Source organism: Tiliqua scincoides, chromosome 1 (genome assembly GCF_035046505.1).
Source record: "Tiliqua scincoides isolate rTilSci1 chromosome 1, rTilSci1.hap2, whole genome shotgun sequence".
Classification (NCBI taxonomy): Eukaryota; Metazoa; Chordata; class Lepidosauria; order Squamata; family Scincidae; genus Tiliqua; species Tiliqua scincoides.
Genome location: NC_089821.1, coordinates 185,003,543 through 185,031,314, shown reverse-complemented (window position 1 = coordinate 185,031,314; position 27,772 = coordinate 185,003,543). Strand labels below are relative to the sequence as shown.

The 27,772-nt window shown below is 43.6% G+C and overlaps 1 protein-coding gene across 3 annotated transcripts; it reads left to right on the top strand.

Annotated features, from left to right (window-relative positions):
* Positions 1 to 22,472, top strand: RRAGD (Ras related GTP binding D). 3 transcript variants are annotated; one of them, XM_066612667.1, is made up of 7 exons: positions 1 to 189; positions 11,265 to 11,560; positions 13,030 to 13,229; positions 14,799 to 14,913; positions 15,510 to 15,652; positions 18,709 to 18,857; positions 21,715 to 22,472. In XM_066612667.1, exons 2-7 carry the CDS (start codon positions 11,318 to 11,320, stop codon positions 21,864 to 21,866), a joined length of 1,002 nt encoding a protein of 333 aa, XP_066468764.1. In that variant the 5' UTR covers positions 1 to 189; positions 11,265 to 11,317; the 3' UTR covers positions 21,867 to 22,472. The 3 variants fall into 3 exon arrangements, with proteins under 3 accessions (XP_066468764.1, XP_066468749.1, XP_066468756.1); XM_066612652.1 differs by having other exon boundaries at positions 96 to 361; XM_066612659.1 differs by lacking the exon at positions 1 to 189 and adding an exon at positions 5,324 to 5,431.
* Positions 22,473 to 27,772: the final 5,300 nt, after the last annotated feature.

The window sequence follows — 27,772 nt, the reverse complement described above, 5'->3', positions numbered from 1 at the left end:
CTTTGGTCACGCAGTTTCTCTCCTCTGGGAGGGGCTGCGGGGCCTGGGCTGACTTTCCTTTGACAACTCCAGCGAGCAGAGAAGAGAAGAGGGAGCAGCCCAGCTCCAGGGAGGCAAAGTGGAGGGGAAGCCTCGGGACCCCTGCTAGGAGGAGAGCGCACCCGGGCGGGATCCTGCAGCATGAGCCAGGTGCCGGGCAAGCCGAAGGAGCAGGAAGAGGACGAAGGGGAGGAGGGGGAGGAAGATGAGGATGAAGAAGAGGAGGACGAGGGCGAAGACGAGCTGGTTGGGCTGGCAGATTACGGGGACGGGGCCGAATCCTTCTCGGATGGGGACCCGGAGAGTGGCGGGGACGAGGCGTGTAAGTAGCCACCGCCGCTGGACAGCCCCGTGACTCGGCGGCCAGGCCCACTGTTTTGGGGCGGGGTGAGCCGCGGAAAGGGGCCGAGAGGGGAGGGGAGGGGAGCCGAGCCGCCTTTTGGGCCGCGCGATGGAGGGGCGAGAAGGAGGGCTGGTGGGACCGGGGCGCAGCAGGGAGAGGGCTACTGGTGGGGGGTCCAGGGAGGACTTGGGCGTAACAGAGCTGGGTGTATGTGCAGGAGCTGAAAAGGGGGGCTGGGGCAGGGGAGGAGTTAGGGGGTGTGGGCGTGGGGGGGAGGAATAGTGGTGTAGCAGGCAGAATTTGGCATTCTGAAAGTCTCAACGTTCGGTGGGGGGAGGGGCATCTTTGGCCTCTGCTCTTGCACTCAACCTTATCAGCGAGTGGCCTCTCTCACCGAACGTGCTTTCTCTTAAGTAACCCTCTGCCTTTATCATTCCCGCTTCTTGAGGAGTGCTGGCCACCATGGACAGAAGGAAGATACATCCCCCCCCCCCACTGCTATAGGGGAAAAAGAAAGGATATGCACGTGGATCTTATTTCCCTGCCTGGTGGGGGCCCTAAAGCAGGGGGATAACCCAACCTCCAGCACATTCTGTTTCCCAGTTCTCTTTGCTTAAGATTGCAGCTCCTGGGGCAGCTAGCAAACCAGTCTGCCCAATCTAGTACTAAGCAACAAGTACTAAACACTAAGTTGGGTGAGTTAGGGCAGACAAAAGGAAATATTTCTTTACACAGCATGTGGAACTCCTTGCCACAAGATGTGGTGATGTGGTGATGGCATCCAGCCTAAATGCCTTTAAAAGGGGTTTGGTCAGATTTCTGGAGGAAAAGTCCATCACAGGTTATGAGCTGTGATGCGTAGCTACAACCTCCTGGTTTTAGAAGTAGGCTACCTCAGAATACCAGTCTTTTTCCAGTCTGATGTGTTGAGCTTATGTGGAGGTCTTGTATGTTTTTGTATCCAAATCTTTGGGTGGGGGCTTGGTATTGGGCTGGAGTGTATTGGGAGGGAACAGCTCTCTTGTAATTCCCTAATTTTTCTTAATGAATGAATATCCTTTTCCGCTTTAAAATAATGCTCAGGGCTGCTCACAAGAATAAAGCTCTAATTCAATAAATGATCAAAACAGAAATTTAAAACAAGAATTAACAGTTAGGTTAAAAAATTTAACTTCCCTGCAGATATTTAAAAGCCTGCTAGAAGGAGTAAGTTTTAACAATGTAGCAGAGAGAGAACCAAGGGAGCCTCTCTAGGGAAGTAATTCCAGAGCCTGGCTGTAACTACAGAGATAGCCCTCCCCTCCACCCCAATCAACCAAGTCTCACTGGTGTCACTAGGGGGATGCACGCTGCACCAGGTGACGCGCCCTGGGGGGTGACGCAACCTGGGGAGAGAATGCACTAACATAGCAGGGTTAGGAGCTACTGCATCATGCCATACACTGTTGGATGCGGAATGGCCAGTGGAGTGCAGTGCACAAAACAGAATTGAAATTGCTCCTTTCTTCAAAAGTTAAGGCCAAAAAACCAGAAGGAAAAATGCATGGAGCCCTATGGAAAGTGAAAGTGAGCCATAGTGCATGTTCACTCCAGAATAGGTGTACTTGCCATAGTCTGCCGGAAAGGGCAGGCTGAGAGGAATCCAACAACACCAAGATGGTCCTGATCCAATGAATGAAGCTCCCCCAAAACACCCAAGAAGCTCCCCCCTCCCATCAGCAAGTCAGGGCCCAAAAGAAAGCCACATGGCCACATTTACTCATGAGTAGGCGGACTTGCCTTAGTCAAGGCAGGCTGAGTGGCTCCAAGGACGTTAGAATGGTCCTCATCCAATGAGTGCAGCCCTCGAAAACACCTGAGAAGGAGGTTCCTCCCTCCCAGTCTGTGGAGCCCTATGGAAAGCAAAGTAGCCTCACAGTCGTGTTTACTTGTGAGTAGGCAGACGTGCGGTGGCTGGTGGTTTGAGGACACCAGAAGGGTCCTGATTCCGATGGAGCTGGAGTGCAACATAGGGCAGCATCCCTCCACAAAATAACAAAAAAGAGGCTTGAATGGTAAGGGTAAAGTTTTCTATTTTGCACTGCAAAGCCAGGTGGGTTTTTATTCTGCTATGCCTGAAATAGAAGAACTTGAAACTGGGCACTGGGGAGGGCTGGAAATCTCACTGATTCTTTTTGGGGGGTTATTATTGCAGGCAGACCACTATGACCACTATGGGACTTACTTCAGAGTAGACATGTGTAGGCTTGAGCTCACAAGCTGCAATCCTACCCACACTTTCCTGAGTAAGCCCCATTGACCACAATAGGATTTACTTCAGAGTAGATTCACTTAGTGGAACAGAACTGGCTCCCCCTTATTTAATTATTTTAATTCAATTATTTATTTTAATTGCTTGATGATGTCACTGCTGGCCATGACATCACTTCCAATGGGTCCTGGACAGATTGTCATTCTAAAAAGTGGGTTCCAGTGCTAAAAGTTTGAGAACTGCTGCAATAAGTTGTTAGTAAGTTGACACTGTGTGTGTGTGTGAGAGAGAGAGAGAGACTCTACAAGTTTTCAAAATCACTAAAATCAGAATTTGGAGGAATAATACCATCATGTTATATATCAATCAATGTGTAATTTCATGCAGAATGCAATGAAACAATCAACATTTAAATATCTGTGTTCTAACAAAAGGTACAGCCAAAAAACCTATGGGGGCGGGGCAATGGTACATCACTACACCCACCACCTGGGGTGTTGCCCCACCCACTGTATGGGGTGACGCGCAGGCCTCCCACACCGGTAATGGGAATCCTAGTGACACCACTGAGTCTCAGGTATCAGTAGAGTACTGAGAAATGCCTTCCTAGGAGACCTTAACAAGCAGGTTCCTGCAGGTGCAGACAGATAACCTGATCCCAAATCATTTGGGATTTACATAACACTTTAGAGTGTTTAAAACACTTTGTTTTCTCTGTAGTAAAGTATTTGCAACAGTCTTCTAAGTTCACTATTGCAAATTGGGTGGGTTTACCCTGTATTGCATGTGTCTATAGTTGGAACTCAAAGGGTGTGCATATTACCTTTATTGCATTTAGATACCATCTTTCTGCCTTGGCCAAGCCACCCAAGGTGATTTATAATGTAAAAACAGAAGAGTTGCAGAATTGTTGTTGTTAATTGTAACTTCAGAAGCTCCCTGGCCTGGGCTTTTCTCTTCTTTCCTTACTTTGGAGTATTTTGGTGAGTTTGACCAAGGCTGGCTGTGTACATGGTGGTAGGGAGGTATGATTTAATATGAGCCCAGGCCTAGTGTCTCCTTTCTCAATATGTGTGCACCTGAGCTCTTGAACCCAGCTCAGACACATCTGGGCTTTATGGAGAAACTTACTTTCAGGGCAGAAGGTATAACTTGGCTTTTTTAAAAAAGAAATTAATTACATGCTGCCCTGAGGATGGAATATAAAGTAAAGGAAGACTAATGAATAGGTGACTTTGGGTACAGTCCAATTTTTAAAGAACCTTTCTGAAACTAGGCTTTCATGCCCCCTTGTTTTGAGAAGACAATGGTTGACAGATTGAAGATTTGGAGAGGGGAACAAGTAGCTCTCTAATACTGTAGCTGAATTTCTTAGAAGGGAGTAAACTGGAGAGGAAGGAAGGATTTTTGTGATAGGTATGGTTGGTAGAGCAGAGTTCTGGCAACATAGGGTATGGAAATAATCTGTTATTAGTGACCATTCTATTTATTGCAGTGTTCTTAAGCCTTGGGGTTGGGACCCCAATGGGGTTGCGAAGCCTTAATTGTGGGGTTGTGGCAACTTACAGGAATGAAATAGGTTGAAGACCACTGGATTAGAGCACCACCAGGTAAAGGGAGAGTCATCTGATGTACTCCTTCAGGTAGCAGGAGATTGTGTCCCAGTCCTGCTCAGTTTTTAGTAATTGTACTAAAATAACTTTCACTAGTGCCAGGCTTCATTGTAATTTTTTCTGCTGTCTCTAATAAGAATATTTGGTTACAGTGAATAGTGCTGGGAGGGCATTATGGGGGTGGGTGGATAGGATCCTAGGAGGGATGGTGGGGTCCTAGGAGGAATAGACAGTGGGGTCCCCAGTATCATTATTTATATATTGGGGTCATGGCCCCAAAAATGTTAAGGACCATTGGTTTAATGCACTGTTTCTCAATGTTTCTCAATGCAGTATTTCTCAAACTCTAGAAATGACCTTATTATGGTGTCAGGTGGTGAGGAAGTTGATCTAAATTACCAGTGAGGCAAACATGTTGGTGAGAAACTAAAGCAAAGAGAAGCAAACTATGAGCACAGAGGGAAAAATAAATTGGAGATGGCTGGTGGAGGAAAGAGCCTAGTCAATGTGTTGAAGTCTCTGAAATAATATCTGCAGAAAAATCTGTCATAAGTACTTCCTATTTTTCTGGTGGTGCAGGTGTTCAGTATGTCATACAAAGGGAACTAATTCTAATGATGTGACCTTGGAGTTTGGAGGAAACATGAGAGGCTGATTTCAGGCCCATAAAAGGCAACAGCCGGAGAGAGCTCAGCATTCAAAGTTCTTTTGCAGCTGTGAATGTCAATCCCTCTATTGCTTCGCTCTAGCATATTTTTGTTTAAATGACTACACCAATTTGGTGGTATACAAAATTTATCTTGTTTGCCTGCAATTATGTTGCTTTATTGAGAGCATGTAGACTTTTACCTTCTGTTTCTCAAAGCTGGAAGAATGAAGAAACACTTGTTACTTCTGTAGTTAACTCCTTCTCCCTTTTTGTTCCCCTTTTCCTCATTCCACTTAAAGGGAACCCCTAGGTAGGCCTAACATAAAAGGGGCTAAGCTAAGTAATTCTGGGCTCTTTACCATTAAGGCCAACTGCATGTTATATTTTTGTCAACTGTTTGGTGTTCTCTCATTTTCTTTGTTTGGCAGCAGAGAAACAATAGCTTCTAGTCAGTTCAGCTGCTGAGATTGACATACGCCAGCCTATTGAGCGCTCCAGTCCACTGACCAGGGTGGAGGTCAGATAGGTTACCTCAGGTAGGTTAGCTCTTCAAGCAGATAGTCTCCTACCCTCTTAAACAAGGCTACTTAAGGTAGAGACCAGGCTGCTGTGGGGTGGTGTTCATTCTGATGCTATCTGGGTCAACCTGTGTATTTCACGATCCCATTAATCTCCCAGGCTGGGGATTGTAGTTTAAGAAAAAGTGCTAACTTAGACAAAGCCCTATCTAGCTAGGGCATCAGGATTTTGTTTTAATTTGTCTTCAAATGTGTACAGGACCAGGTTTTTGTCAGTTTGCAGGTGTGTGTCCCTTCCAACAATAACTATTTCCTAGCTTGTTTTTAATTCATTTTGAATAAATTCTTGTTGCTTTTTGCATACTGCTTGCCCAGTCAGTCTGTTTAGGGCATAGAGCTCCTTCTTCGTGTCTCTGAAGACTGCTTACAGTTTCTGCTAGACGAAGCGAGTTGGGGTTAGCCTAGTCAGATGGCTTCCCACCCAGATTGCTCTTGTAGCATCCATCTTCTATGCCAGCCATTTTCAACCCGTTTCACCTCATGGCACACTGAAAAGGTGCTAAAATTGTCAAGGTACACCATTTTTTGACAATTGACAAGGTGCACCATATCACTAGTAGGGGCCTTGCATCCATCAATGTCCCTATTGATAAATGACCCCCCAAACTCTCATGGCACACCTATAGACCATTCATGGCACACCAGTGTGCCACAGCACAGTGGTTGAAAATGGCTGTTCTATGCTGAGGGAATCCTAAAACAGTATTTCTCAGTTGTTTGTGTCACATTCATGGTCTCACTGTCAGGTGGCAGGTGTCCAAGGGTCCTGTGAGTACCACCAGACACCACCTCAAGTACCATAGGTGGTACCCATACCACTGGTTGAGAAACACTGCTCTAAAATGGATTTATTTCTCAACTGAATATGAGAGAAAAGATATGGTAGCATATGTGCCATTTAATGTTTGACACTCTTTTTCAGAATTGATTTGAAATACAGAAATGGCATGTGGCCCACCTTTCTGTGCTGTAGTCCTACAGACAGCAGGGAGTGACAGAAGAAGGGATTGCATATCTGAATGTTGCATTGTGGGGGGAGATCTCAAACTCTGTATGTGAACCAAGCCTTCTTCCAGGTTTTCTGAGCACTTGAGGAGAACATGAGAGCATAAGGCTGGTCCATGGTTTGGAGGATTAGAAATGTTACATGTGAATTGCCCCATTAGGAATTGCTTCGAGCAACAGGATCTGGGTATTACCCTGGTCAGCCAACCTCTCAAGTGAGAAATGGGCAGCAAGCCTAGGACTCCCTGCAGTACCACCTGTAGTACCACTGCATAGTACTATGCTTCCAGCTGGCATTTTCTGTGACCTGTGTATGGATACTGACATAGTGATTAGTAGACACTATATACTTCATAACAATACGAATTTCTTATTGCATTATTTAAAAGAAGGGGAGGAACAGGGCAAAACAATTAACATTAAAATTTTAATCGATTTCAACTAAGAACTGTATGTTTTTACTGCTCTTATAACTTCAGCAACAAATATTTCTGATGGTGAATTCTTTTCTTTTACATTGTACATCTTTCACGTTTCTGCTTGTAGAATCTGAAATAATATAGTACAGGATAAAATGGAGCTGCCAACCAAATAAAGAATACTTATTCAATTAATCATTTGCCTTTTGACCAATTGTTACACAAAGTTTATTTAAATTTAATTCACTGTCACAAAAATCCTCAACATAGGCATCTTCTTGACATATTAAAAGAAGTATAGGTATGTACAGATTAAAAAAAATAGCTGCTCCTTGTTGGAAGAAAAGATCACCTTAAATATTTTGATTTTCACCTTTTACAGTAACCGAGCAAAAATAAAATAGCCTCAAAATAAATAGCATCAAATAAATCTTTAATTGATCTAATGATTTAAAGCTTGCTGTCTTATAAAACAAACTTTAATGAACTTTAAAACAATTGCAACTCTGTAAATAGTTTACAACTCTCAATAGTTTGCAACTCTCAAATGGTCCTGTGTATAAATTTCAGGATTAGTAGTTTGCAAGAACAGGCCTACATCAAAACATTGTGGCATCCCTCATCTTCTCCTTCTGTATGTTTCAGTTTTTGCTTTTCCTGTTCTTGTTTATATCTTTCCCTCACTTCTCTCTCTCCTCCTCCTCCTCCTCCTCCTTCTTCTTCTTTTCTGAACTTTACATTTTCAGTCCTTTCAGGGTGAACACACTGTGGATCAAAGTCATAGGAGCCTTTTCTCTCTTACACCTCCATCAATTCTTTCAACTTCTTTCTACATTGGACTCCAGGAAGCTTACATCACAGTAAATATATACTGTAATGGGACTACACCTCCCAACAACCCTTGCTGTAACCTGGAAAGGGTGGAGAGGCTCTACTGAAGGAAGCGAGGTTGTGTTAGAAAAACAGAGAGAGAGAAAGAATGGGAAGGGTAGAGAGGGGCCAGTTTGTTGCTCCCTAGGAGCAAGTTTGAGGAGTGCTGGTGAAGGCCCAGTGGGAAACTAATCCTAAGAAAGCAAAGATAGACTTGGCTGTCATGTGCCACAGGCTGAGCTGTGAGACCCTGGGGAATAGAAACCTGGTGTGCTACTGCACCTGGGAGGCCTAACCAGGTGTCAGTGAGGTTTCTGGAACCCACCAGTATAGGCACAGAGGTTGCTAATTCTGAAGTGCCTTGTCTCTAAGTATTGTACTGCATTGCAATACGCTGAATCAAGCTATTAGGCTACAGGATTTGTGTCTTTGGTTTTTGTGTCTCTCTGTTCTCTGCCTTCCCCTCTTTTCAGCTGATTGTTCATATCTTCCTGGGAGTTAAGTCTTGCTTGACTCATGGGTCTTTCACAGTCATCATGCTGGATCATATTGTAAGGCTGCAACACTCAGTGACTGTGTTTCCAGTCTTCTTGGCCTGGCCCTACCTTGCTTTTCCTATCTTTCTCTTGCCAATTTATTTTCCTTCCTGGACTTCAAATTGGTGGTGTTATTCACTGTGCAAATAAATATCCTTCTCCTTCCTGATCCTGCTTAAGTCCCCAACATACATGCTGGTTCTATTCATGAGGTCAGTCCATAAGTCAGAACCTATGTATCTTGAAAAAGCCAGCACTTGCTGGTGCATCTGCATAAAAGCACCACAAGGGATGTACCATGCCTGCATGAAAGCATCAATGCAGCCATCCATAACTCAGACTTCAGTAAGCTAGGGCGCCACTGTTCTGTGTTAACATACTTGGTGTCTTCAGGAATCCTGTCGCTATCTCATTAACTCTTTCCTTTTTAAGGTCAAATGGATTTGGGATTATTTTTCTTTCTTAGAAGGGTATGTGTGGTGACAAATTTTGGAAACACTGCTCCTAAGGAATTACAGGTGTTCACCATCTGCTTAACAAAGGACCCATATACAATGGTGGTCAAAGCACAACAAAGGAGCTCTTAATGATGCAGTCAGGAGTCCCATAGCCTGCAGCAGAGTGTCGGTTTACACAACAAAGAGGCTCTTAATGCAAAGTAGAGGCAATCTATCTCCAGTAGCCTGTGCAGTCAGCTAGTGTCTGGCAGGGAGTGTCTGTTTACCCAACAAAGGCACTAGATTGGGCTGAATGTTCACTTAATGACCTAATCGCATAACAAGGGGGATTGGAGAAGTGCACAGTAGTGCACAGGTTCCTCCATGTTGTCTATGGGTTGTTCTATTTTGGCTACAGACCTATTGGCACCTAATCTAGAATTCAGCATTATAAGAATAGTTTAAAAAAAAAAAGACCTCTCTCAAATAATCTAACAGGTGGTGCTAGTAAAATAGCTTGGGGGCGGAAGAACTATAGGGCCGTAAGTATACTTGACTTGGAGTTCATTTGGTCAAAAGGCACAGGGTATAAATCTTAAAAGCAAATAACAAGATTAGTATTTCTTTAGAGAATAGCAACTAAATTGGGCTGGGGGGACCAAAACCCTTACCCTCTCAACATAAGAACATAAGAACAGCCCCACTGGATCAGGCCATAGGCCCATCTAGTCCAGCTTCCTGTATCTCACAGCGGCCCACCAAATGCCCCAGGGAGCACACCAGATAACAAGAGACCTCATCCTGGTGCCCTCCCCTACATCTGGCATTCTGACTTAACCCATTTCTAAAATCAGGAGGTTGCGCATACACATCATGGCTTGTACCCCATAATGGATTTTTCCTCCAGAAACTCGTCCAATCCCCTTTTAAAGGCGTCTAAGCTAGACGCCAGCACCACATCCTGTGGCAAGGAGTTCCACAGACCGACCACACGCTGAGTAAAGAAATATTTTCTTTAGTCTGTCCTAACCTGCCCAACACTCAATTTTAGTGGATGTCCCCTGGTTCTGGTATTATGTGAGAGTGTAAAGAGCATCTCCCTATCCACTCTGTCCATTCCCTGCATAATTTTGTATGTCTCAATCATGTCCCCCCTCAAGCATCTCTTTTCTAGGCTGAAGAGGCCCAAACGCCGTAGCCTTTCCTCATAAGGAAGGTGCCCCAGCCCCGTAATCATCTTAGTCGCTCTCTTTTGCACCTTTTCCATTTCCACTATGTCTTTTCTGAGATGCGGCGACCAGAACTGGACACAATACTCCAGGTGTGGCCTTACCATCGATTTGTACAACGGCATTATAATACTAGCCGTTTTGTTCTCAATACCCTTCCTAATGATCCCAAGCATAGAATTGGCCTTCTTCACTGCCGCCGCACATTGGGTCGACACTTTCATCGACCTGTCCACCACCACCCCAAGATCTCTCTCCTGATCTGTCACAGACAGCTCAGAACCCATCAGCCTATATCTAAAGTTTTGATTTTTTGCCCCAATGTGCATGACTTTACACTTACTGACATTGAAGCGCATCTGCCATTTTGCTGCCCATTCTGCCAGTCTGGAGAGATCCTTCTGGAGCTCCTCACAATCACTTCTGGTCTTTACCACACGGAAAAGTTTGGTGTCGTCTGCAAACTTAGCCACTTCACTGCTCAACCCTGTCTCCAGGTCATTTATGAAGAGGTTGAAAAGCACCGGTCCCAGGACAGATCCTTGGGGCACACCGCTTTTCACCTCTCTCCATTGTGAAAATTGCCCATTGACACCCACTTTCTGCTTCCTGGCCTCCAACCAGTTCTCAATCCACGAGAGGACCTGTCCTCTAATTCCCTGATTGTGGAGTTTTTTCAGTAGCCTTTGGTGAGGGACCGTGTCAAACGCCTTCTGAAAGTCCAGATATATAATGTCCACGGGTTCTCCAGCATCCACATGCCTGTTGACCTTTTCAAAGAATTCTATAAGGTTCGTGAGGCAAGACTTACCCTTACAGAAGCCATGCTGACTCTCCCTCAGCAAGGCCTGTTCGTCTATGTGTTTTGACTCTCATTATTCCAATGGGGCCAATAATAATAATAATAACAGGTATTTATATACCGCCTTTCTTGGTCTTTATTCAAGACTTTATTCAAGGCGGTTTACATAGGCAGGCTTTTTATTTAAATCCCTTATTAAATAGGGATTTTTATAATTTGAAAGATTTCAAATCTTTCTAATCAAATCAAATCTAATTCAGCTGGTTTTTTTACCCCAGAAAAAAAAAATCACCCAATTGTGCCAATTGATTGGCTAGCTAAAGCTGACCTCTTTAGGGTTGTAAAGAAAGGAATTCTATGATTGTGGTGAACAATTATGTGAAGGAAAATTCATCCGAAATTATTTCCAAATGTGTTAGGACTGAGATGCAAGATAAATCACTGTATGCAGGCTAATTGTTCACTTTGTAATTTTTTTCCCCTTTTCATTTAGTTCTCAATTTCAATGATCCCTTCAGTACTGAAGTCAAGCCAAGAATCTTACTCATGGGACTGAGGAGAAGTGGAAAATCTTCCATTCAAAAAGTTGTCTTCCATAAAATGTCACCAAATGAAACCCTCTTCTTGGAGAGCACCAACAAGATCTGCAGAGAGGATGTTTCCAACAGCTCCTTTGTTAATTTTCAGATATGGGACTTTCCTGGGCAAATAGACTTCTTTGACCCTACCTTTGATTATGAGATGATTTTCCGAGGCACTGGAGCATTAATCTTTGTTATTGATTCTCAGGTAAACAGAAGATTAAGAGCGGGGTGACTGGTTTTACTTCATTTTTATTCCCTCTTTCCAACACCCTGTACTTGCACCCTGAGAGTTAGCAAGTAGAACAGATTATGAAAAGAAAAACTGCATAAAATTCAGTATAGTGTGTGTATGTATGTGTGTATACACATACGCACACACAGCAGGTGAGATTGAAAATTGCATGAGGAATCTTCTGAACTGCAGTCCCCCCCCCCCCAAAACCACTTCTGAAGGTCTGGAACTGTCAGGAATGGTGTGGGATGTGGGGGTGCAAAGGAAGGGGGAAATCCCCCAAATTGGGCTCAAGCACTTCCAGAAGTGGAGAAATGCTCAGAGGTTTCTGTGTGCAGGTACTGGAGATTCCCACCTCCCCCTGCTGTCCCACATACCTCATCCTGCACTATTTTTGAAGGTTCCCCCACCATTGAGAATTGGTTTTTTTGGAAGGGCTGCAGAGGGGAAGAATGGGTGGGGGAGATCACTTGTGCAAGCATAACTTTTGGATCTAACCCAGTATAATTAATCTCCTGTACTATGAGCAAAATCTAGAGCACTGCAAACTGAATCTCACTTGCAAAGTCCCTTGCACTGGGCTGCTGAAGCAGCCCAACAGTGCAGCCATTCATGCTACCACTGCTGTGCACTGCTTGAAACTAGCAGACTCCTTGCTCTTTCCTCTGTGTGGTCCATGGAGGTGGGAAGGCAGAGTGCCAGATCCCTGTTCTCTGAAAACTGGAATGCAGCAATCTTGCTCCTTCCTCAACATGGGCTCTTTAAACAAAGTAAGAAATGAGGAGTGTGCTGGAAGCAACTCCAGTGTGCCCCACATTTCCTGTTTTGAGGGGTAAGAGGGCTGGCAGAGAGGGCTGGCAGTGGCGTACTGGGAAGAAGTGGCCAGTGTCTGCTGGCCACTGTCCCCCAATCTGTCATCCAGCGGCATCTCATAATTCACCAGAAGAGTATGGGGTGTCAGTATCTGGAGGAGAATTTGCAGACATTTTAAACAAAACAAAACCCCTGCTGATTTGTAGTGGTAAAGTCTTGCAGAAGCTGCACCATATTATGCTGCTGATTGTGTAGCTCAGGTTGGTGTCTGAAGGTATGGAAAACACTATAGTAAGAGAAAATAGGTCATTGTTAAAAGCCGCCATGAGCATAGAAAGAGCATCATTATTAAATATCTGCAGTGCATGGAAGAAACGAGAGCGTTTGCACAAAACTTGAATTAAGTTTTTTTTTAATAAGAGAAAAATTAGATGGAGGTGGGGTAGATGAGGCTGGACATGTAAAGAAATATTTAGTACTTGATGCTTTGCTTATATAGTATAATTTCTGAAAGGTATATTAACAGAAAACAATCTATTGTGATAGCTTAAAATATAAACTTTAAAAAACTTGATTTCTAATTAGTATATGAAACCAAAATGTTTATCCAACTTGCTCTTGTTCTTTAGGATGACTATATGGAAGCATTGGCTAGATTGCATCTCACTGTGACAAGAGCATACAAAGTGAATCCAGACATAAATTTTGAAATATTTATTCACAAAGTAGATGGTCTGTCTGATGATCACAAGATTGAAACTCAAAGAGACATTCACCAGAGAACCAATGATGACCTTGCAGATGCTGGACTAGAAAGAATCCACTTGAGGTGAGAGGAATACCACAGTTTACGCTGAGAGCAGAGATAAATACTCTGTACCACTCACTGCATTAAAACCAATAATTGCAATGAAAGTTCATGTCAAGTTACAGAAAACAAAGGTTGATAACAGTGCTACACCACAGTCAGTGATGCGTTTATTGATGTCATCTCACTGGCGATCCTAACCCCTGTGCTGCTTGGTGCCAGGTCGGCAGGGTGCTGCCCCCCCGACCAAGTTCTGCTGTCTGGGAGCCTTCTGAAGCTTCCAGAAGGCCAAAAATCACTACTTCTAGTTTTCGGCCTCCCTGGCCCTCTAAAGGCTCTCTGGAGCCTCTGAAAGTCTTTTAAACCCCACATCCGATTTTAATCGAGAAGTGGAAGTGGGATTTAAAGGCCTTGTTAAGGCCTCCATGACTCTCTGAAGGCTCCTGGACGGGGGTAGGGAGCAGCTGCGGGGAGGCAAGGAAGGTAGCGCCGTCACTGGAGGTGTGGTGCCCTGGGGCATTTGTCCCCCTTGCTCCCCCCACGGAACACCATTGCATATCTTTCCAGAAATTTTGAAGTCAGAAGGGTCATATTTTCCCTGGGGGAAAAACGTAGGTAAAATGAAAATTTCCTTTCCACATTTAAATTTACTAATTTTAGAATAGAAAATGTATTGATTTGGAACATAACTTTCACGAGCTTTCTGTTAACAGGGCTTTCCCCCTTTCTTATGGACCCCTCCCCATTCTTCTCTTGAGGATTGTGGATCTTCCAGAAAAAATGTCATGTCACACTAGGACTGCAGAAGGAATGTGATTGGGGGACTGGCAAAAAGCAGCAACATACTGAAAATACTGGGGGAAAATACTGCAGGGGGAGGCTTTGGGTGTGTGTGGAGGGGAAACATTCCCTCCCTTTTTTCCCTTGACTTTTCCATTTTAAGAATGAGAGAAATACTTGCAAGACTCTGTCTGAGACTGACTGACAGCTCAGTTCATGGATCTCCAAAATGTACTTTCTGTACGATAGGGAGAAGCTCCAAGTGTTTGATCATGTTAGTCATATCACCTTATGGATCAAAGGTCCTGAAAACTATGTTTTTATCTTAAATCTCCCCAACTTTCTTAAAATGCGTGTCTTGGAGAACACTGTATTGCCTGTAATATTTGCTATTACGGCAGTAGCGTACCAGACGGCAAAGTAGCTTAATGCTAGAATATGGTGCTTGAATTCACTTCATGGGATGAAATCTCTTATATTGAAATATCTTCTGAGGGTGTTACAATTTGGAATGACCAAGAAGCCCTGATGTTTGGAATGACCAAAAACCCCAAATATTAAAAATACAGTTCTTGAAAGCCATGAGATCAGATTAAAGATTGAGAAGAGACATTAGAAAAAATTACTATATAGTACTTGTGCTTTTGTTTCCTTTGTTAGTCTCCAGTCTGCTTTCTAGCAGTGTATTTGAAAATGCTTAGAAGATGTCAAATATAATATACTATTTTATGCTGTTTTTTCTTTTTGAGAGAGCTTTCCATTGCTGTTCATTTTAAAGGACTATATTGATGTTACTATTTCCTTTCTCAGCTTCTATTTAACAAGTATATACGACCATTCTATATTTGAAGCATTTAGCAAAGTGGTACAGAAATTGATTCCCCAACTGCCAACACTGGAGAACCTACTTAACATCTTTATCTCGGTAAATACTCTTGCATATGTAAACTTTGCATTGCAAGAACAATTTTTTTCGCTTCAATTTCATTTTTCAAAAATGTTGTTTGGGCTGCTCCAGGCATTCTGGAATAAAATTCAGAAGAATTTGTTCAGTCCTGTGAATATAATTTTGCATATGCTTACATGTTTGTAAACCTACTACTGTTCCGGATTTATTTTAGTTTATAGTTCAAACAATTGGGCTACAGTGCAACAGTGCCAAACAGAACTTTGAAAGGATGAATACATCTAGCTCTGCTGGATTGTGGTTTTGAAGGTTTATTACAATATTTGTTGAACAAATACTTTTTGGACTGGTTAAATCCCCTGCCCTGTTTTAAACTATTTTGTGTTATCTCCTCTTGTGTTAGTAGTTTTGTAGTAGTTTTTAATACAAATTGTTAATGCCTTTGTGAATGGGAGTGGTCAGGGTGGTGAACTTTGGTCAGAGATATTAGCATTCAAATTCTCATTTGGCCCTAGGTTGACATTGGGCTGACCACTCTCTTTGGCCAGTGCCATTACTGTTGAAAGATTAGATTCCCTTTAATGACATATATATTCTATCCTCTTCCCTTATAGAATTCTGGAATTGAGAAAGCCTTTCTTTTTGATGTCGTCAGTAAAATTTATATAGCCACAGACAGCACCCCAGTGGACATGCAGACTTATGAACTGAGCTGTGATATGATAGATGTTGTCATTGACATTTCCTGCATCTATGGGTAAGTACAGTGTTTTTGTGCCATTCTTTGCAAGCAGACACCATCTATAGGTCTAAAATGTGATAGGAATAAGGCAACTTTAAAATGAGGGAACACCATTTGTGTTTGTAAGATAAAACACAAATGGAAGATAAAATCATGAAAGATAAAATCATCATGAATAGCTCACTGAAAATATCATTGAGAAGCCTGCTGTCCAAGCGTTCTGTTACCTTTTTTCTACTAACTGGTCTGTCATAAAATGATGGCTTAGGAAGCAAACCCTGTCATGATTGCTTGTGGTATCCTATATAGCCATATACTGAGAGCCATATGCATGTACAAAAACAAATCCACTTCTAAAATACAACAGAGATGATACTTCAGTATCCTTCCCTAAAAATGGCACTAAAAGAGCTGCAGAAAGACCTGGTCATTGGCAACCAGTTAATACAATTGTTTCACTGGCAAAGGCTACTCGGGCTGAATGATGTGATTTGTCACAGTCTTGGCAAGAGTATGTTCGAAGAGAGAAACCTTATGTAACTCATCAAATCAAATATCCCATTAAATGTCTGAATTCAATACTTGTAGTCCCCCAGGATTTCACCCTTAGAATTAGTTCACAAGAGGAGACTTAATATATTCCCCCCCTTACTACTAGACAACCACAGCCTGTTCTCTAAAATATACTGTAAAGTCGTTTAAGATATCATCTGGTGAGCACCGAATGCTCTGGTATTCTGTTTAGTCCCCCCCCCATTATGTTTTAAAGAAAACAAACACAAAACCCTGACTTACTACCATTTTACATCAGTCCAAAGCACAAGGTGTCCTAAGCTTAACTTTTCCCATTTTGAATTCTCATTATACAGACCAACCCCTTTATTATATGTTCTGCATTTCTGTTCAAAGTGCTTTAATACAGGGGTGTCCAAAGTTTTTGGCAGGAGGGCCACATCATCTCTCTGACATTGTGTCGGGGGCTGGGAAATAAAAGAATTAATTTACATTTCAAATTTGAATATATTTACATAAATTTACCTACATGAAATATTAAAGATGAACTTATATGAATGAATGACGGTCTTGCAATAGCTCAAGGCCTATAAAAGGCCTTGCACAAAGTAAGGCCAGCCTTTCCTTTGCTGCTGCTGTTGCATCACAGATGTGAAACAGCAAGTGGTGGAGGGAGTCCTCATCCCACAGCTCATGCTAGAGGTCAAACAGTCGCCCTCACACTGAGAGCAGTTGCGTCGGGCCAATGTGTGCTGCAACAAATCTCAGGAGGGCCAGAGGCTCATTGGAGACTGGGGTCTCACTGAGGGCCCCATTGAGAGGCCTCGAGGGCCACGTAGCCCCAGGGCCGGGGTTTGGGCACCCCTGCTTTAATACAGCAGAAGGAAAAAACACATTGAACTTCTAGTTCTCTCCCTTTTCTTCTACCCCTTTCTGTCTCTCCCATTACTTTATCTTAGGAAGAATGTTTCCCAAATGGTTAAAGAGTGGAATTGCAAAATATTTTGAGATAGGACATAAAGGGGGACTGAAGTACATGAAAACCAGCTAAAATCTTAATCTGCAGGTTTTTAAAGTTTCAGCTGTTCTTCTTAAACTCCTCCTCTTTGAGTTATACATTCTTGATTGATTCAAATGGCCCCAAATCCCAGGCAGGAATACAGATTGGAACATATTGTGATGGCAGAAATTCCCCACCCACCCCACCTGCACAATCCTGGAAGGTGGCTTTTTAAAATGTCATTTAGATTGTGCTTAGAGGAAAGGAGAGGAGTGCAGCGCACTGGGGACCTAACAACCCTGAAATAGCTGTGGATTTACCCACTCCCACTGTAATAAGTGTTAAATGGTTATGTACATCATAGAGTTAGTATAAAAGTGAGTTCACAGTCTGTGTGCCAAATGTGGCCTGCTGTGTGCAACCTTGGTACAGTTGTGACCAGGGTTTTTGTTTTTTTAGAAATTCTGTGTGTCAAAAATTTAATTGAAGGTAACAGAATGTGACTGAAGTATAAGCTGTAGTGTCTATTCATCCAGAGTTCATAGTCATCCCTGTGGATCCTCATTGTCCTGTCCAGAAAGTCACAAACTTATACTGCTTGTACCACAATTGGCCTTGTGGGAACCCTTGAATAGTGCTGCTAGCAGCTCCCAGATTTGTTGCTAGACTCTAAAATCTCCATTGTAGTTTTATCATCTCTCTAGCAGACATTGAGAGCGTTGACATTTTACCATCCCACAAAGCAAATGTTTCTTGTAGCTGAAATGGGTAGGAATTGCAAATATCTCATTATGGGGCACAAATATTGATGCACATGGCAAAGTGATCTGAATGAATTGAGTTTGCTAGCTGTTCCTTTAACATATTCAGGTAAAAATTGAGTTTGTTTGGGAATTAACTTGGTGAAAAGCAGTAACAGTGATGCAATCTCAGGAGCATGTATAAATGGCTTACCTTACCTTAGCCTCATAGGATAAGAATACAGCTCTAAGCTTAGCTGTTGCTATTGGTTTTTCTATAATAATTTGGTATATTCTCTGCAGCCATGCTATAGGCACTAACTGCATTAGCATACTGGGGGGGTCCAGCGGGGGCAGGGGACCCGAGGCAGTACTGCCTCCCCTTTTGCAGTGGTTGCTGTGAGGCAGCCGCTCCAAGCGACCAACAATCATTCCAAGTGGCTGCGAGGGAAGGGTCAGATTCTCCTCGCGGTCTCTGAGTGACTGGGCTGCCCACTTTTCCCTGCTTTGCTGCCCACTTCTTTCAAAATGGGGAAAAGAATTGAGTGGCCCAGCCACTCCAAGCGATTGCAGCCACTCAGAGCATGCAGAAAGTAATTGCGGTGATGTCGTCGTGTCACTGCGATTACTTCCAAGTCAGGAGGGTGGCATGTTGGGAAGGCAGCCCTGGGGTAGCACAAGCCCCAGGAACACCACTGACTAAATAAATGTTAATGTAGCCTTCAAAATAGGAATCCAGTAGTGTCTTTTAACATTGGAAAAGGTACATTGTAAGCCTCTTTCGTTCTGTATCCCCACCTCCAACTCTTTCTGTTTAGGCTGAAAGAAGATGGTGCCGGAACCCCTTATGACAAAGAATCAACAGCAATAATCAAACTGAACAATACAACTGTGCTTTATTTAAAGGAAGTAACAAAGTTCCTTGCACTTGTTTGCTTTGTCAGAGAGGAAAGTTTTGAGAGAAAAGGTATTTAATGTCTTTATTTTATAAAAATGTGTCACAATCCAGATACCATTTATAATTCAAAATACATTTTACATTGTGGTACATTGTGTAGAGGATGAAATTCTTAAAACTATTGCAGTGTGTGTTGGGGTGTGGAGGTGTTGTAGCCATTCACTGGATTTGTTGGATGTTAAAGTTGCTTAAATAGTATCAATTTCTTTCTGCCTGTTAGGTTTCCAGGGTTGGGGGTTTCATTCAGGCTTTTCTCAAATACTGGCTGAGAGTCACCTTTTTGCATTAAATACTCACCTGCCTGCTGGCATTCTACTCTCAGATTTTGCTAGTGCAAAGGAGATGCATAGCCCTTAAAATCTGTACACATTCATAGAAGCAAGATAATCTTTTGCATCTTTTTAGACTGTGAGCCCTTTTGGGACAGGGAGCCATTTAGTTATTTGATTTTTCTCTGTAAACCGCTTTGTGAGCTTTAGTTGAAAAGCGGTATATAAATACTGTTAATAATAATAATAATAAAGCCAGTGCAAACATTAAGCCCCGTGCTTCCATAAAGAAGCCTTTTATACCCGCAGTCTACAGAGGGCCAAAGTTTGGCCTAAGCTCTTATCTTCCAACAAGTATACCATTTTATTTAAGCTCTGAATCAAGATTATGTATAACCATATGGAGACCTCAGAGTTGCACTGGAACAAATTTAGTGAGGGCCGGTGCATTTTGCATTGTAGGACTCTCTGAAGAAAGCCTACTATCCAGGAACAGCTGTTGTGTATGCGGCGTCATGAAGAAGAATTCTTCATGAAGAAGAGTCCTTTGACTTGAAACTTTGGGCCTTAATAAATTGTTTAATGCACTTTGAGGTTTTCTTTGCCCAAAGTGTGGTGTGCTTAGGTCAAAGCTGGCAGCCAGGTACAGCAAAGTACATGTAGAATCCTGTTCTTGCTGGACACTAATTCTAGATCAGTGGTTCCCAACCTGGGGTATGTGTACCCCCAGGGCTATTTGCCAGGACCTTTAGGGATAAGAATTGAATAATGGCAGAAAAAGGCAAGTCTGTATTAGAATGCCTTGCAGGGGCTTGCAAGGCAGGAAGGAAGGCAGCTAGCTGACTGTGAAATCCCCACCCTAGTTTTTGGCTATCAGTTTGAGTATTATCAAATATGGATCAGTAGTTGAAAACAAACACAGTAAAAAAAGTGAGACGTAATGTGGAAAGTGATCATTCACTAAGAATTTCTCACGACACCTAACATTTTGGTGCAAAACAGTGAAAAGGCACAGTCAAGGCACACTGTTCTTCAAACAGATAAAAAAGAAAAAGTAATGTGATGAACATGTGAAGCATGGGTTTGCATGTATAGGAGATGAGAACTAAGCCCTAGTGTGTAGCATGTGGGGTAGTCTGAAACCTTCCTTACTCTTGTGGCATTTACAAATAAAACGTGCCAGCTATACAAACAAGGATATGGAGCTCGGTGGGGGGGGGGGGGGCTTTCTCTTCTTATGCCTTCATAAAAGATACTGAAGTAAGCTGAATGCAGTTTCAGATTTAAGATATAGATTTAAGACTATATCTTACATCATTTAAACCTGATTTGAAAAAACTATGTGCCTCAAAACAAGCTCAAGGATCATATGGCGTATTCCATTTTTAAAATCCAATTGTTGGGCCTTTTATTTACAGTTAAAACATACATTTGAAAGAACAGCAACTATATTAATTACATTTCGCTAATACAGGGAGTACAATTTATGGAAATAGGCTACCAAGGGGTATGCAAGTGAAAAAAGTGACTGCTCTAGGTCAGTGGTTCTCAAACTTTTCAGCACCTGCACCCACCTTTAAAAAATAAAATTTCACTTTACCAGCTGCTCAAGCCTCTGTGGCTATAATGGTGATTAGGCAGCAGTGTCCCCCCCCCCCCCCCCAGTAGAAGGTTGTTTAAGCCTGGGTGCATATAACCTAATCTACCCTGTCAGTTTTGCAAACCACCAAAAATTGGGTCATGGACCACAGTTTGAGAACTACTGTTCTAGATTATTTTTCTGAATTTGGTCCTTTTGTGTCTCTGCATCACTTCTCACCAACTGCATATGTACATAGTTGATGGTGATATATAAATAAAAACATTTATTGAATGATATACATAGTTTGTGTTGCCCAAAACAACTTCATTAATTTTGATTTTCAGCATTATATGATTTTGGTATCACATGAGCTCTAAACTGAATTGGGGGGGGGGCATCTTCCTGGAAAAAAATGAAAAGCTAGCATCATATTTCAACCACTTAAATGTGTCATCTCCTTTAATTTTTCCAACACAACAGTGTCTGTGTTGGGAGAGCTTGTGGTATTAACCCTAAATGAGGTTACAGGCAAAGTTCATAAATCCAAATGAAATGCAGCATTTTAAAACAATTTAGCTCACAAATTAAGTGAACATATATACTGTATATTTCCAGCTTTTTATTGTGTATTTTGTATGAGACACATCCCATTTTAGTTGTGTAGTGTTTTTCCCTCATTGCATAATGCAGGTGATTTTTTTTTAACCTTATGCATGAAGAAATAAGACATGTTTTTATTTTACAGAACAGTTAATATATGAACCCTGATCTGATTGGCTTATGAGACTTTATTCTCTGTTGTATCTCACTGAATGCCCCCTTAGAATTCTGTTTTCCCTTCAGTTGCTTGTTTACATCTGCTTTGGGTGGTTAAAGAAGCTGTGAGTTTTAAGGCTGATTGATGATTTGAACCTCTGTCTCGCAAGTCTTAACATTTGCACCATTATGCCTCTAACTTTGTTTTTGGCATGAAGAATTAGGTTTGAAGTGTGACTTTGCTTTTTTGTTTCTTTAGGGCTAATAGACTACAATTTCCACTGTTTTCGTAAAGCTATACATGAAGTATTTGAAGTGAGAATGAAAGTAGTGAGAGCACGGAAGAATCACAACCAGATACAGAAGACAAAGAGGGCCACTCCCAATGGCACGCCTAGACTGCCGCTATAGCTGAGCTCCTTACAGTACAGTTAATATACAAAGCTTCTTGTTTTGTATGAGGATGCCACTGGGTTCCACAGCTGAAAGAAAAATACAACTGCTATGCTGTTAACAGGGGTTTTTCTACACTAGCCTCCCTCCAAACACCGTATCTCTTATCCAGTTGTTCATATTAAGAAATATCTATGACAGAACTGTTTGCACTTTTTCATATTTCATGGTGGAGCTGAACTTTTGATAAAGTAAGTTGGGTTTTATTTAAAATGCCACTTTTGATGTGTGGTCTTGGGTCAAACTGTGTACAGTAATTTGTCTACATGCTGCAAACAAAGAGTAAACAATCAAGAAAACATGGTAAATGACTTTTTGCAAACTTCAGAGTTAATATTCATGCCATATAAATATATATATTTTCCAGCTTGTAAATCAAAGTTTTATTTTGACCTACAGTAGCAATAAAAATCTTTCCTGGGAGTCCTTTATTGGTACATTAAAAGGTTTTGTAAAAATAGGCTTTGGTCCAAATACTACTGGTCATGCCCTTTTTGTTCTTTATATGATTACCTCTACATAAAAACTTTCTATAAAGAGACTTATTTTCTAAAGGTTATATAATGTGTTTGGTATTCTTTATCATAATGCTTGATAAATGCATACTCCCAATTGTCAGATACACATCTGGTGAAAACACGTAGCAATAATTCACTGTGGGGAGCAGATAGGGCCCAGTTCTATCCAACTTTCCACCTCAAATGCAGTCATGCCAACAGGGTGTGTGCTGCATCCTGTGGTGGGAAGGGGCACTCATAGAGGCCTCCTCATGATAAAACATTTATTCTCTTTCTTTGGGGCTGCATTGCAACTGCACTGGCACTGGAAAGTGGGATAGGATGGGGCCCTGTGTTTATCTTGCCCACCTGTAGTTTTTGGTGGAGGATTCAAATGGTTCCTCTCCTAAGGGCCATTGTGTTTACTACCACAATACTTGTAAAGCTGCTCAAGTGATTATGGTTTGGGTCACCAGAGTCCTTCTGCCAGCTGATTTTGTAGAGTCCTCTAACACAGTGGTTCTCAAACTCTCTGGGAGAGTTTGAGAGCCAGTAAGTCTTTGCGGGGGCGGGGAGGAAAGCAGTGGGGTGATTCCCAGGATTTTGCTACTCAGGGGGCTGCAGGGGCTTGGGTGCACTTACATCAAGCTTAGGTTGTGGAGATATCTCTTGGCTCAGAAACTGAAAAAAGACTGCCCAGGTGGCCTAGTCTTCTGAGCAATTAGAAAATTTAATATGCAGGACTCCCAATGCACAACCGTTTGTAAGGATGGAGCATCCAAAAATTTGCAAGACCCTGAGAGGAAGGGATATCTACATGTCTCAAAAAGCTCCAGCCCTTAATGGCTCTGGAATTAGTATCTTCTGAGAGGCTCAGGGCTCAACTTTTCAGCACCCCTGCATCCATAATGCAGCTCTGAGGTGAAGGAAGAAATATTCCCTTGCCTTGAGGGCTCTTCCCTGACTGACCCACCATCACATAATGCTGCAGGTAACCTACTGGCATAGCTGCATCAGCACTGGAAAGTTATATAGGATTGGGCCCTCAGTGTGACCTCACCTCTGCTGGGCAAAAGTCCCCTGCTTGACTCCCAGGATTGGCCAGTCTAGAAATCCAAAATGGAGTTACAAGCGCACATGTGTTTAAGGAGGGTGTTTGTAATGGGCCTTAAACCCAGCTGGCCTTAAACCGAGATTGCTGCTGCAGCTACTGCTGCCTACATCGACTCTTGCTCTTGTTTTGAAATCTTGTTGGCATCCTTCAGTCTCGGAAGACTATGGTTTCACGCTCTGAATGGTGGTTCTGGAACAGAGTGTCCACTCCAGTGCGCGAAGCCTGGGTAAAGTAGGTATGGAGGATAGGCTGTTACCCATGCAGCAAATCCCCCCTCTCCACGTCGCTGAAATGGTCCAATGGAAAGGCAGAGGCCAATACAGTTGGTTCCAGCGGCGTCGCAGGAGTTGCCAGAACGTGACTGTGTTTAGACTGTGTTCAAGATGCTGTTTTGAAATAGCATGGCAGAATAGGGTGGAACAAGGAAGCTGGGACAAGCAGAAGTGGAATGCTGCTTCCCTGTACTTCCTTGTTCTGACACACTATTTTAAACAGAGCAGTAGACAAAGAGGGAAGAAGTGGGGGAGCAAATGGTGGCTAGGTGAGGCAGCCACAGGAGTGATTGATGGGTGCTGCATGTGTCAGACACTACAGCTGCCTGCATCACCTCAACAAATAGTTGGGCTGACCCTGAGCACATGGCTATAGGGCAGTACTTTCCAAACTTTTTAGCACTGGGACGCACTTTTTAAAATGACAATCTGTTGCAACCCACTAGACAAAAAATATATACTTTTATTTATTAATAGTAAATGTGCTTCTGAGGCTGCTAGAGACCTTACGTGTGTGTAGACATTTTTTAGTCTCTTCCTAGAAATATAACTCAAGGACTGTTCCCGCAAACCTTACAGTCTTTCCAAGATACCCAGTAGGCTAGAGAGCGAGATGTGCAGTTAGAGATTTCCAGACTAGACAAAAGGCTGTCACAGTTGACCTGTGATCTACAGCATGCCAATTACTAGAGAAAATCAGAAAATGTGACATGTTAATTTGGGGGTATGAAGATGACCTCATACCACAGGTTAGCGTTCCAGCTAATGATTTTCTTCTGCAAACCAGGCAAGGGTGCTTACAGAGTTGTAGTTTTTTTGTGACCCACCAAAAATCAACTTGTAACCCTCTGATAGGTCTTGACCCACAGTCTGGGAAACAATGCTATAAGGCTGAGGTATTCAATCTGTGTGTCCCACCTCCCTAGTGAGGGGCTAGCCTCCAGGGGCATCTCAGGGAGAGAGGCTGGGCTGCTCTGCAGCAAGTGCTACCTGCTAACTTGCTGCTTTTCTGCAGCTGTGAATGAGGTGGGTGGGGCAGCATGAGGCTGGGAGGGCGTGTGAAACATGGTGGGGGGAGGTGGGAAAGAAGGCTGGCTGGGCAGACAGGCAGGCAGAGGTACTGCATCTCATCATGGTGCTCTCTCTATGTGCAACCTTGCCCCAAGGACTACATTTCCCAGTGTGCCCCTTTGCCCTGGGCATCCTGGGATTGGTCAAGGCTGGAGGAGAGGAGTTCAGAGATGCTGCATCTCATCAGCACGGGTGCTCCTGCCAGGCTTCAAAGCGGGAGGGAAGAGTAATTCCTCCACTTGGGGGGCCCAGCCTGCTCTTAGCGTCCAAATGCCCCAGCCTGCATTCCTCCATCTTGCCTGGGGGGAACAGGGGTGGCATCTGCATGTTGAGGTGTATGTATGTGAGCAGCCCCCATCTACTTTGGGGTGAGTTGTAATCTTGCTGGGTGTGGCTGCAATCCTTTCCACCCTTTCCTGGGAGTAAGCCCCATTGACTCAAATGGGGCTTACTTCTGAACAGACCTACATGGGCTTGGGGTCTGTGTCAGCTTAACCCAGGATCTTCACCTTTCTTTTCTTCCCCTCCCTCCAAAAAAGAGAAAAAAGCCACTCTTGATGGCTTTGTCTCCAAAAATTGATTAAAAATAAAAATCCCCATTCCTTTTTAGCCATTCCCCTTTTTCTTCCTGCCTCCTTTTGGGGGGTACTCTGTTGGCTGCTGACAGTTGGCAATCTTCAGTCTCGGAAGACTATGGTATCGCACTCTGAATGGTGGTTCTGGAACAGTGTCTAGTGTGGCTGAAAGGGCCGATTCGGGAGTGACAATCCCTTCCACACTGGGAGCAAGTGTAGTGTGTCCCTGGTCTGTCTCCCTGGCTATGGGCCTTCCTTCTTTGCCTCTTTGCCTCAGTCTGTTGGCCAAGTGTCTCTTCAAACTGGGAAAGGCCATGCTGCACAGCCTGCCTCCAAGCGGGCTGCTCAGAGGCCAGGGTTTTCCACCTGTTGAGGTCCACTCCTACGACAAAAGGCACAATCCTAGCTAGGTCTACTCAGGAGTAAGCCCTACTGTGTTCAATGGGACTTACTCACAGGAAAGTGGGGTTAGGATTCCAGCCAAACAGTCTCTAGGTCTCAGTTTGCATCAGTTTGCAATTAGCAGATACACACAAAACAAAGTCTTCCCCTCCCCCAGCAAATTCATCACTTCCCCCTCCCTTTCCAAAACCCTCCAGGTGTGCTGCTAACAAACTCAGGACACAATCCTAACCAGGTCTAATCAGAAGTAAGTCCTAGTTTGTTCAATGGGGCTTACTCTCAGGTAAGTGTGGTTAGGACTGCAGCCTCAGAGTGCTGGCAGCCTTGTTTCTAGTGTATAACACCTTCATCCCCATTTTGGGGGTAACTGAGGTGAGGTGTTGTAATGGGGAGCCATGGCGAATGGCTACAAGGATCAGGGGAAGCGTGAGCTGGAAAAGTTGACTGAAGAATGACTTCTATAGGGAGATATTTTTCCATGATGCTGCATTCCTTCCTGGCCCTATCCCTAAAACTTTGGCAGTGGGATAGGGGAAGTCTTCAAGTTATCTGACTGGCTTGGTAAAGAGAGGCAGCTGTCTCAAGCTACAGGTTTTGAGGTAGCAAACCATCAGGTTTACAAATGTGTTATACCTTGTGTGGATAGTCCAGCTGAAATGTCTGCGTGACTTCCTCTTTGCCGATGATGCAGCTGTCACTACCCACTCTGCCAAAGATCTCCAGCAGCTCATGGATCGTTTTAGCAAGGCCTGCCAAGATTTTGGACTGACAATCAGCCTGAAGAAAACACAGGTCATGGTTCAGGATGTGGACTCACCTCCCTGCATTACAATCTCTGCGCATGAACTGGAGGTTGTCCATGACTTTGTGTACCTTGGCTCAACGATCTCTGACACTCTTTCTCTCGATACCGAGCTAAACAAGCACATCGGTAAAGCAGCTACCACGTTTCCAGACTCACAAAGAGAGTCTGGTCCAACAAGAAGCTGACGGAACATAACAAGATCCAGGTCTACAGAGCTTGCGTCCTGAGTACACTTCTGTATTGCAGTGAGTCATGGACTCTTTGCTCACAACAGGAGAGGAAACGGAACGCTTTCCACATGCGCTGCCTCTGACGCATTCTCGGCATCACCTGGCAGGACAAAGTTCCAAACAACACAGTCCTGGAACATGCTGAAATCCCTAGCATGTACGCACTGCTGAAACAGAGACGCCTGCGTTGGCTCGTTCATGTTGTGAGAATGGATGATGGCCGGATCCCAAAGGATCTCCTCTTTGGAGAACTTGTGCAAGGAAAGTGCCCTACAGGTAGACCACAGCTGCGATACAAGGACATTTGCAAGAGGGATCTGAAGGCCTTAGGAGTGGACCTCAACAGGTGGGAAACCCTGGCCTCTGAGCGGCCTGCTTGGAGGCAGGCTGTGCAGCATGGCCTTTCCCAGTTTGAAGAGACACTTGGCCAACAGTCTGAGGCAAAGAGGCAAAGAAGGAAGGCCCATAGCCAGGGAGACAGACCAGGGACAGACTGCACTTGCTCCCAGTGTGGAAGGGATTGTCACTCCCGAATTGGCCTTTTCAGCCACACTAGACACAGTTCCAGAACCACCTTTCAGAGCGTGATACCATAGTCTTTCGAGACATATACCTTGTGTGGGCACCACTGAAAGCAGAACCCATTTTTCCATTAGAACCCTGCTGGATCAGGCCAAAGTCCCATCTAGTCCAGCTTCCTGTATCTCTCAGTGGACCACAAGATGCTCCGGGAGCACACAAGACAACAGCAGACCTGCATCCTGGTGCCACTCCCTTACATCTGGCCTTCTGAGGTAGCCTACTTCTAAAACTAGGAGGTTGCACATCCCCATCATGGCTTGTAACCTGTGATGGACTTTTCCTCCAGACACTTGTCCCAATCCCTTTATAAAGACAT

What these genes read in the sequence shown, in the direction of transcription:
- RRAGD (XM_066612652.1), top strand. Translation starts at nt 181, where the DNA reads ATGAGCCAGGTGCCGGGCAAGCCGAAGGAGCAGGAAGAGGACGAAGGG. An exon ending in TCTTTGTTATTGATTCTCAG is followed by an intron (nt 11,561 to 13,029) that starts GTAAACAGAAGA and finishes CTTGTTCTTTAG; the next exon opens with GATGACTATATGGAAGCATT. An exon ending in GGAAAGTTTTGAGAGAAAAG is followed by an intron (nt 18,858 to 21,714) that starts GTATTTAATGTC and finishes TTGTTTCTTTAG; the next exon opens with GGCTAATAGACTACAATTTC.